Source organism: Rhipicephalus microplus, chromosome 4 (genome assembly GCF_043290135.1).
Source record: "Rhipicephalus microplus isolate Deutch F79 chromosome 4, USDA_Rmic, whole genome shotgun sequence".
Taxonomy (NCBI): Eukaryota; Metazoa; Arthropoda; class Arachnida; order Ixodida; family Ixodidae; genus Rhipicephalus; species Rhipicephalus microplus.
In genome coordinates this window covers 216,266,982-216,283,945 of record NC_134703.1, presented here as the reverse complement: position 1 = coordinate 216,283,945, position 16,964 = coordinate 216,266,982, and the positions used below count along the sequence as shown (strand labels likewise).

General features: G+C 47.7%; 1 protein-coding gene across 9 annotated transcripts in view; it reads right to left on the bottom strand.

The window, feature by feature from the left end:
* LOC119172975 (cell adhesion molecule Dscam1-like) overlaps nucleotides 1-16,964 on the bottom strand; it is a 2,235,730-nt gene that overhangs the window by 369,688 nt on the left and 1,849,078 nt on the right. For all 9 annotated transcript variants that reach the window (XM_075891768.1, XM_075891770.1, XM_075891774.1 and 6 more), the window contains one exon: nucleotides 12,863-12,929. In XM_075891768.1, the coding sequence (XP_075747883.1) occupies nucleotides 12,863-12,929 (67 nt within the window). The remainder of the gene's footprint in view (nucleotides 1-12,862; nucleotides 12,930-16,964) is intronic.

Genomic DNA, 16,964 nt, shown 5'->3' with positions numbered 1-16,964 from the left:
AAATCAACCAGAGTTTCAAAATCGTTCGCTGAAGTTAAAGGAAGCCAGATAAACTGGCGTAAATGCATCATATTTTGGCATAGATATTGGCATTTACCCCGGAATTTTTCGCAGCCGTTAAATGGACGTAAACGCCAGTTATGTATCTTGGAGTTCCGCTGAATTCGTACAAAATTACTGTTGAATAATGTACACAGAAAACGAAAGAAATTTAAGAGAAAGCGAATAGGTGGAATGCAACTTATCTGGCCGTGTTTGCTAGGGCTACTGCATGCAACTGGTTTTTTGTGTCTAAGCTATGGTATGTGATGCAAGTGCTATATTGTTCCCGGGTCAATGTGCAAAAATTACATCGAATGTTTGCAATATTTGTGGGGGGTCTAACTGGAAAAGGTACAGTCCCACGAATTTGCTTGGACGGGTGAAGTGTTGAGAGCATGGGCTAGGACATCTGTTTATGAAACAGTTAGTAAATAAGTTTTTCTTTTTTCTGCCAGACAAGAGATCCTTTCCTACTAACAGTATGTTAAACACGACTAAGTAGACTGTTGCCTGAGTTTATTGTGAGCACTCATGTTACCACAGGGGCTGTGTAAGGATACATAAAAGAAGTGGCCAGCGTGCGGCTTTTGTGTGTTTGTTTTTCAACTGACTACCCATGGTTTGTTGTAAAGAAAAAAACTGTACAAGGATTCACGTGACGTTACGCTCCTCATCCCACTGTACAGAGTGCTATATAAAACACGCAAGGGTCAGATCGTGCCTAAAGGAGTTGAAGAAATGCCGGCCGCTCCAAGTGCGAAAACGTTCTTTTTCAAATTACACACACACGTGGCAGCGATGGGCAAGTAGAGCGCTCCCTGCAGGAGGCCATAGACAACATGGAAGATTACCTCCATCCCACAGGCCTGAGGTGTTCCCCAAACAAGTCCGAACTCCTTCTCTACGAACCTACTAGGCGAGGGCCCAAGACCAAAAACTGGCAGCCGATCTAGAAGAGTGATATCAAGCTCTACACCGGAGATGGCGGCGCATTACTCAGATTCTACTCCATTCGGGTCCTCAGCATGACCACTAAGTCCAATGGTTCCATCGGCAAGACTATGCTCTAGCTCACCGCCAAGACGAATAACGCGGTTCGGCTGGTTCGGTAGGTGGCCAACCGCTACTAAGGCCTCAAAGAAGACAACCTAATCTGCCTGGGCAATGCCTTTGTGCTCTGCCAATTTTCATATGTCATGGCCATGCACGATTGGCAGCGTGCCGAGCGTGACAAGGTCAAGGTCTTGCTCAGAAAGATTACCAAGCGGGCCCTGGGTATCCCGATCAGGACGCGCACCGAGCACCTGCACAATACGTTGGAGGAGATTGCTGAAGCGCAGGAGCAGGCCAAGCTCGTGCGCCTTTCGAGCTCCCAGACCGGCATACATATACTCCCAGAGCTCGGTCACTCTCCGGCTGAAGTGGACGAGAAGATGAGATAGGTGCCCCGTGATATTCGCGAGCTCATCACCGTGGCACCGATACCGAGGAATGACCATCCCGAGCACAATCGTGGTAGGCGACGAGCTAGAGCTGCCACTCTTCTCAATTAGATTCACAGTGAGGAGCGTGGCGTCAGCTTTGTCGACACGGCAGCGTAACGTAGAAGCCGCGCCTTCTCCGTAGTCGTCGTCGACTCCAAACAGCAAATCACCAACTGCGCATCGGTTAACACTGACGATCCGACGATTGCCGAGAGAGTGGCCATCACCCTGGCCATCCTGGAAGGTGAAAGGGAGGTCATCTATAGTGACTCTAGGTCAGCTATTTGCGCTTTCGAGCACGGTGTCGTCTCCAAGAAAGCCCTGCGCGTGCTCCAGAGTGGCGGCTGCGACGGTATCAAGCTCCACATACTGATCTGGTTTCCTACACATGTTGGACAGGTCCAAGGCGCTGCCGCCAACCTAAACAATTCTGCTCATGAGGCCGCGCGCGCACTAACTGATCATGCCGGTTCCGGGCAAGGATTCGGGGCCAATGGGGTTGCGGAAAACAGGGACGTGCCAGCCACGTAAAACGAAATATCAAGAGATTTTTACCTCACGCGAAGATTATATCCACTCCCTCATCCAAACCTTAATAGGCCACAGGCCCTTACGCTCAGACTACCTCAGACCGACACGTACCCTAACCTGAGATCCCTTCACGCTATTTATCCTGACGTGTTCCCCAACGACGCTTGCCCCGCATGCGGGGATGTATCCACGCTCGCGCACATGCTATAGGAGTGCAAGGCGATGTACACTAGCCCCGACACGACATCGGTCAGGTGGGAGGTGGCCCTACGCAGCTCTCTTCTGGCCGACTAACTTTGGGCCATCCAGCAGGCCCGTGGAGCGGCCGATAGGCTTGACGTAATGGTCCCGTCGTGGGAGTCACACGCTGCGCACTAATGCGCACCCTGTAGGACCACATTATAGTTTCGCAACTGTCCGACCGACCGACCGACCGATCTACTGACTGACCTGGCCGACTAACTTTGGGCCATTCAGCAGGCCCGTGGAGCGGCCGATAGGCTTGGCCTAATGGTCTCGACGTGGGAGTCAACCACTGCACACTAACGCGCGCCATGTATGACCGCAATAAAGTTTCGCGGGCTACTGACCGACCGACCGACCAACCGACCGACCGACCGACCCACCGACCAACCTGGCCGACTAACTTTGGGCCATCCAGCAGACCCATGGAGCGGCCAATAGGCTTGGCCTAATGGTCCCGACGTGGGAGTCACCCGCTGGGCACTGACGAACGCCCTGCAGGACCACAATAAAGTTTCGTGACCGACCGACTGACCAACCAACCGACCAACCAACCTGGCCGACTAACTTTGGGCCATTCAGCAGGCCTGTGGAGCGGCCGATAGGCTTAGCCTAATGGTCCCGACGTGGGAGTCACCCACTTCGCACTGAAGCGTGCTCTGTAGGACCACAATAAAGTTTCATGACCGACCGACCGGCCGACCGACCAACCAACCAACCAAAGAAAGCACTTCCTAAAAAGCCTTCCCAGAGGAGCGTGGGTTTTATATGCCTTGAGGAGCTCACTGTCTAATCTGTAAGGACCCGTAAAGTATTGGTCATGTTTACCTGCACTGCAGGGAAGGAGTTTACTTTTGGGACGTATTACAAAGGACAATTAAATAAGAGTTTCCGTTAGACCCTCATGGGATCAGGTATTTGGCAATAGAGAATGAGACTGGATTACCTTTCAATTTCATCATGATGACTGCCTTGCAGGGTATATGGCGCTCTAGAATGGCTGGATTTCCCTGTGACCCTGACAGGAGACCAACAAGAGAGTATTTCAAAGTGTAGTGGAGAATTCGCAAGGCACTACTAGTGAGACCATCTCTGAGTGCGAAGCGCGAGCGTGTGCGCAAGCTGTAGACGCTCCCCTCCTTTGGGTACGAGCCATTTGCACAGGGAAACAACAACAACAACGCTGAGCTGCTCGAGCATTTGTGTCCATGCCGGCTGCCTGCCTACTACCTGGCGTCACTATTAAACTCCCTTGCGAAGTGGTGGAAGTGTGCTGGGTGGTTGAAGTGTGCCATATGCGGTCTGATATCTGCGAATATTTTCATGCTGAACCGCAACACGCACATGCCGGTGGGGTAAAGACGTATGAGCGGATCCGCCAGCGTTACTACTGGTGGGGTATGTACACGTTTGTACGCAAACACACGCGATCGTTGAGGCTAATGAAATGCCACTGCTGGGTGGCCACTGTGTTAGCTTGCCTTCAGTTGCAATCGCTAAACAAACGACACCATATTCACGGGATGAATGATGAAGAGTAGGGCGAAGCTGGGTGCACATGCCACTGCTGCACCGCTTCGGCTTCAAGCTGTCGTACTGCAGGGTTCTCGCGGTGCGCCTCTGCTTCGCGTGCCCGCACGTTGGTGTCCCTTCTTCGAGTGCGAGCCACCGCCGCCCTGCGCGCACGCTGCTCAACAGCCTTGTCCATCCTAGGTCGCGGAGTCTCTGAATGCGTGAGCCCGCCAAAACGGTGCTCTGAATGGATGGATGGATGGATGGATGGATGGATGGATGGATGGATGGATGGATGGATGGATAGATGGATATATGGCTGTACCCTTTAGATCGGGCGGTGGCTAGCGCCACGAAGCCGTAATACTTTATGAACCCAAAACTATAATTTTTTTTCCTTAAAAAGTGAGTTTGAGGATTCGTACTTTGCAGTGAAGAGTTAAACTTTCACTCGCACCTTCACTTTAGCCACCAATCAGAGAACCTCCTTCTAGTTAAGTTTACTTGCCTAAAGTCTATTTTGCCCTCCCAGTCCCTAAACCCCAGTGCTTGAAAAACTCTGCGCCATCATCCTGAACTATAGGGTGAAGCCCTTTACAGAACATTATTAAGTGTTCGGCAGCTTCTTCTTCCTCTCCACACGCACTGCATACTGTGTCTACTCCTTCGTATTTGGCCCGATGTGTCTTGGTTCGCAGTACTCCCGTCCTAGCCTCAAACAGTAGAGAACTACCCCGAGTATTATGATACATCCTTTCCTTGGCGATTTCCTGCTTAAAAGTTCGATAGATCTCTAGTGCGGACTTCTTTATCATGCCTATTTTCCACATGTCAGTCTCCGTTTCCTTCACTTTCTTCTTAACCGAGAGTTCTTTTTGGTTTGGCCACCTGCTGTTTTCTAAGTATTTACCAGTCAACTTCCTGGTTCACTTCCTCCATTTCGTATCGACAATCTTCATGTACAAGTAGCTGAAAACATTCCTAGCCCAACACTCCTCCTTCATTTCTCTCAATCGCTTTTCAAATTTTATCTTGCTGCTAGCTTCCCTGCCCTCAAATGACGTCCATCCCATATCACCTTCTACTCCCTGTTTTGGTGTATTCCCGTGAGCTCCTAAAGCAAGCCTACCTATTCCACGTTGCTTAATTTCTAATCTTGCTTGAACTTCTGATCTCATGCACAAGACCGCATTGCCGAACGTCAGCCCAGGAACCATGACCCCTTTCCATATTCCTCTCACAACATCATACCTATTGTAATTCCAAAGTGCCCTATTTTTCATCACTGCCGCATTCCTGTTACCTTTAGTCGTCACGTATATTTCGTGTTCCCTCAGCTACGCGGTCCCATTGCATATCCATACGCCCAGATATTTGTATTTATCTGTTATCTCTAGCGTGACCTCCTGTATCCTAAGCTCACTACCTTCGTTGTCATTGAAAATCATGACTGCTTATTTTCCTTACTGAATCTAAAATCTAACCTATCTCCCTCATTACCGCAGATGTCCATCAATCTCTGCAAATCTTCCTTGTTGTTGGCCATTAGCACTATATCATCTGCGTACATTAAATCTGGTAGTGCCTGACCAATAAGTTTTCCTTGTTTGACTAAAAAGAGGTTGAAGCCCAGCCCTCTAATTTTGCCTCTAATCCTTGTAGGTACATCATGAATAATAAGGGTGACAGGGGGCACCCCTGCCTAAGCCCCCGTTTTACCTCTGCAGGCTTGGATACCTGTATTTCCCACTTTATAACTACCTTGTTACCTTTATAGATATCCTTTTAAAGATTAGTGACTACATCTTCCACGCCTAGTGTGTCCAGTATTACCCCCAATTTCTTTAGAACCACGCTATCGTATGCTCCCTTGATATCCGAAAATGCTAGCCACAGGGACCTGTGTCTTTCTTTTCTGCTATTTCGATGCACTGCGTCAGTGAGAACAGATTGCCTTCCAACCTCCTGTGTTTCCGAAACCCATTCTGCAGTTCCCCCAGCACCCCCTCATCTTCTATCCATGCCTGCAGTCTTTCCTTTATAATCTGCATCGCCAGCCTGTAGACCACCGATGTCACTGTTATAGGACGGTAGTTGTTTATGTGAGCTTTGTCCCCCTTCTCTTTAATAGATCATGGTACTCCTGCTAAGTTTCCATCCATCGGGAACTTCACCATCGAGTATTATTTTGCTCACTGCCTCTCTCAAAGCCTGCTTAGACTTCGGACCTAATGTCTTTATCAGCCTAATTGGAATGCTATCTGGGCCTAATGATGTACTACAAGGAACCCTTTTCTCAGCCCTTTCCCACTCTCGTTGTGAAAATGGAGCCATTGCCCCACTTGATTCGTCCTTGTCTATTGTGGTGCATAAAGTACTTCTTTGTTGAAATTTTTCTGTCACCCTTGCTCTTATACCGGGTGTTCAAAATTAAGCTTTATGATTTTTTTAAAATTAGGCGCTCGAAGGCACGTGAGAACCACTTGTGCAAATAAGTTAAGCGGCCAGGGGGACAGAAAGTTAGATGATAATTATCGCTGTCAGCAGCCCAATTAACTAAAATTTAATAATTAACTTTTTACTGGCTGCGGTAAGTTGGCATGTTTATATTGAAAAAATGTAGGCAGTGGTGTTTGTACACAGTTTCAGTTGGAAGATTTTTTCTAGCACGCCTGTGTTCCGAGATATCCGGCTCCAAAGTTTAATTGTCTTTCGCACGATTACGCATGCAAGAGGGTGAGGGTCCGCGCAAAGCTCCTCCCTAAAGTGACGCATCTGTTGCGTGTGGTGTTTAGTGTGTGAAGAGGGTGGAAGCGTAGGCATAGGTGATAGCAATTACCCTTGCCCTCTTCGGCCGTCGAAATCAAAAATCGAAGAACGCTTGCAACCAGTGTCGTAACACGCAACTGCAGAGCCTCTAACGATAGTGGCAGATACCATGCCGAGATAATGGTGCGAGCGGAGAATCTGGATGCCAGTGCGCGTGCGTAATAATCACTAGAGAAGCATGCGTGGTCGTTGCCTGGGCTACGCGAATAGCGTGACTGCTGATGTCCGAGTACTGTAACTTTTATTGAAACAAGAGCAACAACTCCACCAATAATAACTGAAACAGTTTTATCCTTGCTAACGCATATTTCCTGCTGCTACATAAGCATATTTCGGTCATGCACAAATCTCATCGAAACTCTTCACCTCTCAAGACGTCAATGCCCCAAAAAGTGTTCAAAATGCCTGCCTTCGGCAGCAACGCAAAGCATGAACCGCTGTCGCGTCGACTCGATGACTCGGCGCAGTACTTCTGCAGGAATACTCGCACAGGCAGATGTTATCCTGTCCTTCATGTCATTAACATCGCTGGGCTCTGTTACGTAAACTCGATCTTTAACGTAGCCCCAAAGGAAAAAGTCGAGCGGAGAAAGGTCAGGTGATCTTGGTGGCCAAAACATCGCTCCTGCGCGCCCAATCCACTGTTGTGGAAAACGTCTGTCCAACCAGTTCTTCGCCCTGGTAGAAAAATGTGGTGGTGCTCCATCGTGCTGAAACCATACTTGGCGCAGGTCATTCAGGGAAAGACTGCAGACAAGATCATCAATGACAACACCTAATATTTCTTCTGTGTACATCTTTCCGTTCAAGTTGTCCTCAAAAAAGTGAGGTCCGATGATCCTGTCCCCGAGTATGCCGCACCACACATTCACACTCCAGCGAACTTGATGCTTGTGCTGCCTCAGCCAGTGTGGGTTTTCTTGTGCCCAATAATGGGCGTTGTGAAGATTAACACTTCCATTTCGGCAAAACCGAGCTTCATCAGTCCAAATTATTCTGTGCAAAAAGTCATTTTCTTGATCAGTTTTGATGAGGCCCCAATTGCAGAAGTCAACTCGCCTTTCAAAGTCCGCCTCATTTAGGTCCTGATGAAGGTAAACGTGATATGGATGGAACTTGTGCTTTCTTAAAACATTTGTGACTGTTCCGATGCTGCGACCGCACTGATCGGCAATCTGTCGGATGCTGAGCTCTGGCATCGAGGTTACGCACGCGACAACGTCGATTTCAAAGTCTTCATCGACGATTGCCTTCCTGGTCCGTCTCGGAAGGTGGACAGAGCCTGTTGTGCAGAAGCGTCGAAACAGGTTTGTGAAAGTGGGCCTTGTTGGAAGGGGACGGTGTGGGTGGCGAGACGCGTAAAGCTCCATTGCTAACGAAGCGTTGCCATTCATTTCAGCCATTGCAAGCACCACGTCTACTTTTACTTTGGTAGAATACCTCACGCCAGAAGCAGCCATATTAGCTCGAAAGGACTCCACGTGGATTTCCTTGGTAGACCTTCAATGCAGAGACGCTGTGCTCTAACCGGAGGCACCCTAGTGCAGGACGGTCCTGCTAACGCGTTCCCAAGAAGATGTCTCAGTGTGATCTAAAGTCACGAAAAAACGTCGCGAAAAATGGTCTCCTGTTATCGCGTTCATCAGGATCATGCGTAAGGCTCATGGCGCACCGCGCTGTCACATTTTGATTTCGCCGGCCGAAGAGGGCAAGGGTAATTGCTATCACCTATGCCTACGCTTCCACCCTCTTCACACACTAAACACCACACGCAACAGATGCGTCACTTTAGGGAGGAGCTTTGCGCGGACCCTCACCCTCTTGCATGCGTAATCGTGCGAAAGACAATTAAACTTTGGAGCCGGATATCTCGGAACACAGGCGTGCTAGAAAAAATCTTCCAACTGAAACTGTGTACAAACACCACTGCCTACATTTTTTCAATATAAACATGCCAACTTACCGCAGCCAGTAAAAAGTTAATTATTAAATTTTAGTTAATTGGGCTGCTGACAGCGATAATTATCATCTAACTTTCTGTCCCCCTGGCCGCTTAACTTATTTGCACAAGTGGTTCTCACGTGCCTTCGAGCGCCTAATTTTAAAAAAATCATAAAGCTTAATTTTGAACACCCGGTATATTCCATAGCTTCGTCCCCTTCGAGCCTGGCACCTGGGGCTGTAGTTATAAAACTCTGATCTAGGCTCGTCTCATTTCTTAGGGAGTATAGATGGTTCCAAAATTTCGCAGCTGCCTTTCTATCTTTTTTATGTACTCTGCTAGCCACTAAGCTCCCTTTTTTCTAATCCTTTCATTGATCAGAAGAGACGCAGCCCTTCTACAGCTTAGAAAGATTTCCCATTTTCTTTCAACATCATCTGTCGGTTCACCCCGCTGCTTAGCATGTCTGTGTTCCCTAGAGGCTTCCTGACGTTATGCTATGGCTCTCTTAACTTCCTCACCCCACCAACTTTTGGGTTTGTGTCTTCTTTTCAGGGGTGACTTGTTACGCGTCTTAGCAAGCTCTAGCTCAAAGAGTCTAAATAAATTCGTGTATGTCCACACTGTCTCATTATCCTCCGTGATTACTTTCTCAATTTGTTTAGTGGCTATTTCAATTTGCCTTTCTGAATAAAAAGTTTCCTGTAGTTGCTCATCTTGTCTCCTTCCCACTTTCACTGCTCCTTTAAAACTTAGCTTGATACGTTTGTGATCACTGCCGAGACTTTTGGAGCCACCTTCATCAATGTGCATTCCCCTGAGCTTATCATACATCCTACGTGACATCAGTGCATAATCTATCGTCGACTGCAGCCTTCCTACCTCCCATGTTATTTGCCCTTCACACTTCTCGGTACTGTTGCAAATGATTAAATCAAGCCTTTCACACATATCCCTGATCATTTTGCCTGTCGGGTCGGTATACCCATCTATATCTTCTATGTGCGCATTCATGTCTCCTAGTATAATTATCTCGCACTCTCTTCCTAACTCCTTAATGTCCTTTGATATACACTCTGCCATTGCCTGGTTTTCCTCTCTGGCCTTTGCTCCCGTCCACAAGTACACAAAACCAAGGAGTGTCATTTGACCTGCCACTTTCCCTTTTAGCCATAAATGTTCCTTGCACTCCTGCTTGACCCTATGCCAGTCTGTACTTTTATGAATGTATGCCCCAATACCACCCTCTTTCTGCTGCCTTCTGTTCTATTACAATATTCCCACGCGTAGTCCGGATTGTTCGGAGGTTATTCCATGTCCCTGAGATGTGTTTCTACAAAACCGTATACCATCGGCTTCTCTTCCCTTAGCTGTTCTTCTATCTCTTCCCACTTCAGCCTGTTCCTACCACCCTGCATGTTAATATACCCTATGTCTCAATTAGCTCGGCGCTCGTGGCTACGTCAATTCATGCCCCGGACTCTACCTATCTTAGACATTGGTGCCACTTTGGAATCGTATCTGTCCATAACAGCTGTCGAAGAGTCTCCCTGGTTGTTTTCCTCGTTACTAGCTATCCTGCACCCCGAAGGGCTCGCTTGCCTCCCAAAAAAGCTACTGCGCGTCCTGCAAGTCGCCAACCCACCTCATGACCTAGCCGCCCATTGAAGTGAATTCTGTATCGTTGAAAACCACCCCACCTATGCACCTTTCTGTTTATTTCCACCACCTCAAAGCCTTTCTTTCGACTCATCCGCCATAACATTTGCGTTGACAACCGCTCTTTGCAAGTTGCTATCACGCACCGGTACCTCCGGTACCGTGCATATCACTACCTGTACCTTAGGAGAAGTGGCGCGCATGTCATCGACGCCTTTCGCCAGTTTGGCTGCTAGTCCTGCTGTATCTTCATTTAAGACATCGTTAAAACCGCCTGAAATTATCACGAGGTTTCGTCTATCAGCTGTAGTTTTGAGTTTTGCGCTCGCTTGCCTCATGACTGCTTCAAGCTTGCGTCCTGGGAACGCCCCTACTGCAACCCTCTTGTCACATCTTACCCTCTTTTTGATGGCTTCTGTGCATCGATTTAAATTCGAGTCCCCGGCGATTATAACATGCTGTGACTTTTCAGCTGGAGCGTCCTGCACCTAGGGGCTACTTGCACCTGTGACGCCGGCTGCTTTGTACCCTCCCAGCCCCACCACTACCTCGCTGAAGCTGGGCCTTGCGACAGTTAAACCGGCTAAACCTGTTTTTTCCAAAGTTGCTTGCTCTTCCTTCTCCACCGTTCTGGTTGCCGGTTCTCTACTGTTGTCTCCGTAGGCCGCTTCTTTGTTCAGCTTCGCTAGTGCTTCGTCGGTGGACTTCAGTCTTTCTCCCGTTGCCCTCGTTTTCTCTTGCTCTGTTGCCAACGCAGTCTCGAGCTCATCGATTCTCACCAGCAGTTCACTTTGGGCAACCATCATTTTCTCCATTTTTTCCTCGACCTCACATTGCCTACACTTCGCGTCAGCCTCTTCTCTATCCGCTTCTACGCTTGGGTGCACTTTCAAACCCGCTCCACATTCTGAACACTTTACAGTCTTTTTAACCATGTCTTTCTGACACCAATTGTCCCTATACTCGATAATTACTAAACTCGAGCCGTGCACTACGAAAAAAAAAGAAAGTCTAAGCTCTACTACAAAAATTTGCGTGTTCAATGTACGCGCACCTCCCCCATGGGGTGGCATAAGAAAAAAAACAACAAAAAATTCAAACACACACACCTGCACTAACTAATAAGTACCTGGTGACTGGCCCCCGAAAAAGCCGTACCATCAAATAAGTGCTACGAAGATTTCAACCGCTGCCTTATAATTATAAAGACAAGCTCAAAACGTGCAAAAACACTTATCTGCGCAGTCGATCTGGAGCGCTCGAAAAACACGTCCATCCACCGTGAGGCCGCGTTGACACTCCGTGAGGCCGCGTTCACACTTTTGTAGTACAAAAAGAGTGCCAGGGGGCGCTCTTTTTGTACTACAGAGCGCCCCCTGGCGTACGGCCCCACCGAACAACATGCGATCGTAGTCGCGTGATTGTCTCTCTTTCCTTCCGTACTTCTGCCGTCAATCCTTCTTCTCTACAAGTAACGCCTTTTAGTATCGTACCATTTTAAATTTTCAGCGTATAGTAGAAGTACCGCACTCTATGGCCACTTCAAGAATTAACGAGGGCTGATTAGCACAACAGAAACGCACAAGCCATGCCATAAGGAGCTTCGCCCCTGAAAAGCTATCGAGTATTTATTTGGCTGTGACGTGATAGATTTAGAGTTTGTGCTGAGGCGTGCTGCTTGCTGCCTTATGTATATATTTCTGGCGTTCTCGCTTATCCAAATAAATCGAAGTCATCGCCCTTGTTCTGTCTTCGCTACGTCTCCGTTTTATTGCGCTGTAGAAAAATGTTGATTCCAAAGCATCAGCAAGCCAAAGCGTCCGTTTCATGATGCTTTGAAAGCATATGCAGGGGTTCCTTTGATTGCGAATTTTGTCATCTGAATGATTACTTCTTGATGTATTTTTAACAAAGTTATATTACGTGCAGTAAAGCTTTTTCGAACACGACGGTCATTCCTGTTCGTGCTTACTGAAATATATCACGCATGTATAGTGACGTCTCTATAGGCTGTTCTAAGTGTGACGTGGTACCGCGAAATTTTATGTTCCAGCGCTTGTCCTAATTCCTTATCTTGTGCATTTTCATTTTGTGCACTGCCCACAATAAATTTGAAGAGGCCGAGCTAGTCGGAATAGTCACAATATGAAAATGTATCTCACCGAGATAAGCCATCGAACCCATTTGCGAGTTGCTGCTTCCTTTCCGATTGCAAACCTTCTCCTGTTTTTGTCACCAGTTAGTTTATCTTCTGTGTGCATTATCGGTCCAGCAGGGCACTGACACTAAATTTGTGAGTGTCTCTATGAATAAATGAACCAAGGCACGTACATTCCGTGGGCCAAGTGGCCCTACAAGACGTGCTTAGTCGAGGAGTAGTTGCTAGTTTTTGTGCGAGTTAACAAAAGGTTTTTTTTTCATGTGGCTCCAGTTGCTTAGTCGGTGACCTTACCGCGTGCGCTATTCTATATTCGGTTAGGTATGGTAGCTCATAGAAAATCGGCTTGCCTAAACAGTGATGTTCTCTTTCTTTTGCCATTTTATGGCAAAGAAAAGTGAATAGTTAATGCGATCCAGAACAACCAGCGAAAATTCTACGCACTACTTGATTCTCACTTACCATGACCATGGCTGTAAAACTCGTCTTTCTCGTTCTTGCTGTACGTCGACGGTGCATCAAGGCTACCCTGCGTAACAGAAGACAAAATGCATAAAAATTAGACGGAATTGTTCGCGCTGTTTTAAAGGGATATTATTCCGTTATGTCTGGGTTCGCAGCAATTGCAAGTGATTTAATCAGCGCTCAGCAGTATCGCGATACATGGTAGTTCAAAGATATTTTTGAACATTCGTACATATGTTCGAGATACATTGAAAACATGTATTTCTAGGACAGTAGTGAAATACAAAAACGATGCATCGATAGTATAAAGATACAATGCAGCACACGGGTATTTTGTTAGTAAGTTGTCGTAAATGAGCTGATGCTTGCATTTAAAGAGGGATGGGATAAATGTTCCTGTGCCAAGGCAAGCAAAGGCATAAGGGCGGCTGTAAGGCCGCGTTTAAAAATGGTTGCCCGACAGTTTATATTCATTTACTTTGTGTCGTAAGCTTGGTGAGGCACGTCAGCCATAGGCAGGCAGCATTGCTTTAGTTGTACATCACGATACAATGCAGCACACGGGTATTTTGTTAGTAAGTTGTCGTAAATGAGCTGATGCTTGCATTTAAAGAGGGACGGGATAAATGTTCCTGTGCCAAGGCAAACTAAGGCATAAGGGCGGCTGTAAGGCCGCGTTTAGAAATGGTTGCCCGAGAGTTTATATTCATTTACTTTGTGTCGTAAGCTTCGTGAGGCACGTCAGCCGTTGGCAGGCAGCATTGCTTTAGTTGTACTCGGTAGAAGCGTGTCCAACCGGATTTGCCGTGAACGCAGACAGTACGGCGTCAGCATCGTACCCCACATAGTTCTGCAGCGCCAGAGACGGCCAAGCGTTTCGAGTTCCTGTTAACTCAGAATAAAGAAACCTTCCCCACGTGGGAAAGAAAAGGGGTGGTATTATAAACGTCATTGTGACGGCTCCTAATTGCCTCCCGGCACGAGCAGCTGACGCATCGATGGGCCTCTTCCGAGACCCAGCCCACCATAGTGACTCCTCCCATTGGTTCCGCTTAAGGCACGGCCGTGTACTGTTTGCGCACCTTGCGAAACCGCAGTGATTGCCGCGAACCTTTCATTCCGGTCCGGTGAGGTAACTGTCAGACGCGGGTGGGCTCGCGACAGGTCGGCGCCTGGGATGCCTATTGTTGAATAGGCATGTCTTCGACTGCTGCTGCGTTTGTACTGACAGGTGAGCTCGTAAGTATAACCACGTGCGGTAGTCCAGTGGTTCCTCTCACAGCGCACAGGGGACAGGCAGATTATTGCCCCGTCGTCAACAAGTTAACTTGTTACAAGGAAGCCATTCTATGGCCACCAAAGCCCAGTACGTGTAGCTCTAAGTCTAGATAATTGTGTGCCGCGGAGCTGGCCCATGCTTCAAGGAGGTTTTATAGCTTGTGGTACTTACATTTTGGTTGTTGTGTTATTTGAGATGAGGGGCATGAGCCCTTCACGTGCACGAGGCGATGTCCTCGTTACGGGTTTTTCATCGACCAAGTGTACTCTCCTATCAGCGAAAAAGCAGGTGACGATTCGCCGAGAGTTCTGTAAAAATGGAGCATCGAGGGGATAAGAAGAAGCCCTGAAGTTTCATAAAGTGTTCTGAACCGGGTTTGAGGTGTTAGGCACCGTCGACTTTTCCGAATCCCGTAGGGTCGCCCTGCAGAAGACGGTTCATTTTCAAAGTGTTTTTTTTGTAAAGTTCATGTCCGTACTTATGTACCTTTTCTGCAGTCTGTGAATACAAGTTTTTTTTCAGCCGCCTAGAGCTTGTCCAGCCTTTCTGCTTCATCTTCAAGTGACCAGTGAGGCGATCACCGCTACTTGAATAGCAGCAGCACGTTTCGTCTCCCACTTTGCTATACCATTTCGGATGGCGTGTCTCGAGTGCCGAGTGGTGAGAGTTGGCTTATTAAAATTGCAAAGAACCTGGATTTTCCTGGCGGCAGTGTTTTCCCCTAAAGCAACGAATGACACATGTGGTGAAACACGCAACGCCATCAAGCACGCAGTGCTGTCGGCTTGTGTAGACGAATGTCGTTGTTTTTCAAAACTTGTTTAAAGGCACCGTGTTTCGACTGGCAAGTGAAAAGCTTGCAACCATTCTCGCAGACAACACTTTGAAACTTTGAATTCGGAAAGATTCGCTGTGTTGGAAAAATATCGTAGTGGAAGTGACCCGAAGATGGCTGTCCTTGTCGCGTATTCAGCCACCCTTTCAGCGTGTCAGGGTACATTCCACATTGAAATACAAGTGTGGAAATATCTTCTGCCGTTCCAGGCTCCTTCACCACCGGAGCTTTCCCCTCTTCTTACCGCTGATGGAAACCGGTGCTGGTAGCGTCATTGATGTTGACAGCTTTTTGGCCCAGTTAACGACGTGTTTTACTGCTTAGATAGCCCCCTGTAGGACCTTCATGCGTGGCTTGCCTTCCGTGCCCTCTTCTTTGTATGTTACCTCCTCTTCCCAATCCCACTTTTTGGCTTTTCGTTTTAGTAAATTTATTGTTAGATGCCCTTTGTCTGCATTGTCCAGCTTTATTTGTTGTCAACTTCGCAGCAACCGCTTCACCTACAGCATACTTGCTGCAGTATTTCATCGGACGCTATAAGCAGCTCTGCCTGTTCCTACGTTTGTGTCAAGAAAGCTGGCCCAAGTGACTTTGAGTGGTGGGCTGAAAGCCTTTCAAAATCAGAAAAGAGATTTTCAGGAGGCCTATGTTCAAATTGTGCAGTTTCGGCGCATTTAGCTTAATTGCACTCTGGTGACTATGGCCTGCTTAACGACCGGGGGAATCCTCAGCTGTTTGGTATGGCGCCGACCGGCCCTCATTTCTGATGACTCTGAAGGTTTAGAACCCATTTCGGCATACATACAATTGGACTGGACTTACGTATTTGGTTGCTAGTATTTTCGTTGCTAGGTGACACGACAGCCGATATCACCATGTTACAGAACGATCTGGCTGTGAAGGCGGTATTTATTCTCTTTAAACTTAATTCGTGCAAAGTGGCAAAGAGACTCTCTTGTTTTGCAAGTTTTGTGTTGTTGGGGCCTAAGAGATGCTTTGTACAACCAAAGCAGTGAGGCGGGCTAGTTGGAGTGAGTCACTTTTATTCATATTCCTAACACTAAAGAAACAGACAAAAACACAGTAGAAAGCCAATAACACCCGTACCGTTTCTTCTGTTTGTTCGTCTGGTTCTTTTTTGCGCTATATATACCAATGCAAGGGGCTGTTTACATGACAGGCTATTTGAGAAACATTGTGGCGTCAGTGACACTGCGATGATTTCTGCTCAAACATGGTTGATCCCTCTATCATAGGAATTGGTATAACACAAAAGTAAAACGTCTCCCTACAGAAGTACTTAAGTGCTCACTGAGCATTGACAGAAGAGAGCTTACACAGTGTCTGTTGGTTTTCCACAGCTAAAGCCCCGTTTTTTGTTGGAACATTCACGCTGATGCTCATCTGTACACCTCTGCATAACGCCCATGATGAATTATTAAATATACCCATCCTTGTGGCAATAGATGCCTGTGGTAGTTGCAGTGGCTAACGGTGAGTACGGGACCAAAGTAAGCATTGTGACAGCCAGAAGGGTAGGACTGATTGACACCAATCTTGGGGTACGGTTCCCTGTTCGCAGCATGTTTGAGTTATTCAACGACATGCTCCCATTTCAGAGAAACACAACGCGCGTTATGCAGTCTTTGTTGGCCGGCTGCTATTTTGGGGGCGAAGCTCCTTAAGGCGTGGGTCTGTACACCCTCCAATGTTGTCATACGTAGCCACTGGTGGCACACACCCGCTCTAGAGCGGGTATGTGCCACAGGGGTGCGAGTTGGGAGATGACAGTAGTTGGAGTGTTCACTAGATGGACGCGTGGACAGGCAGACTAGCAGATGAATGGACGCACGGACGGACGCACGGAGCGTGTATGCGCCACAGGGGATGCGAGATGGCGGTACTTAGAGGGTTCACTAGATGGACGCACGGACGGATGGACAGACAGACTAGAAGACAGACAGACAGATGGACGGACGTACAGA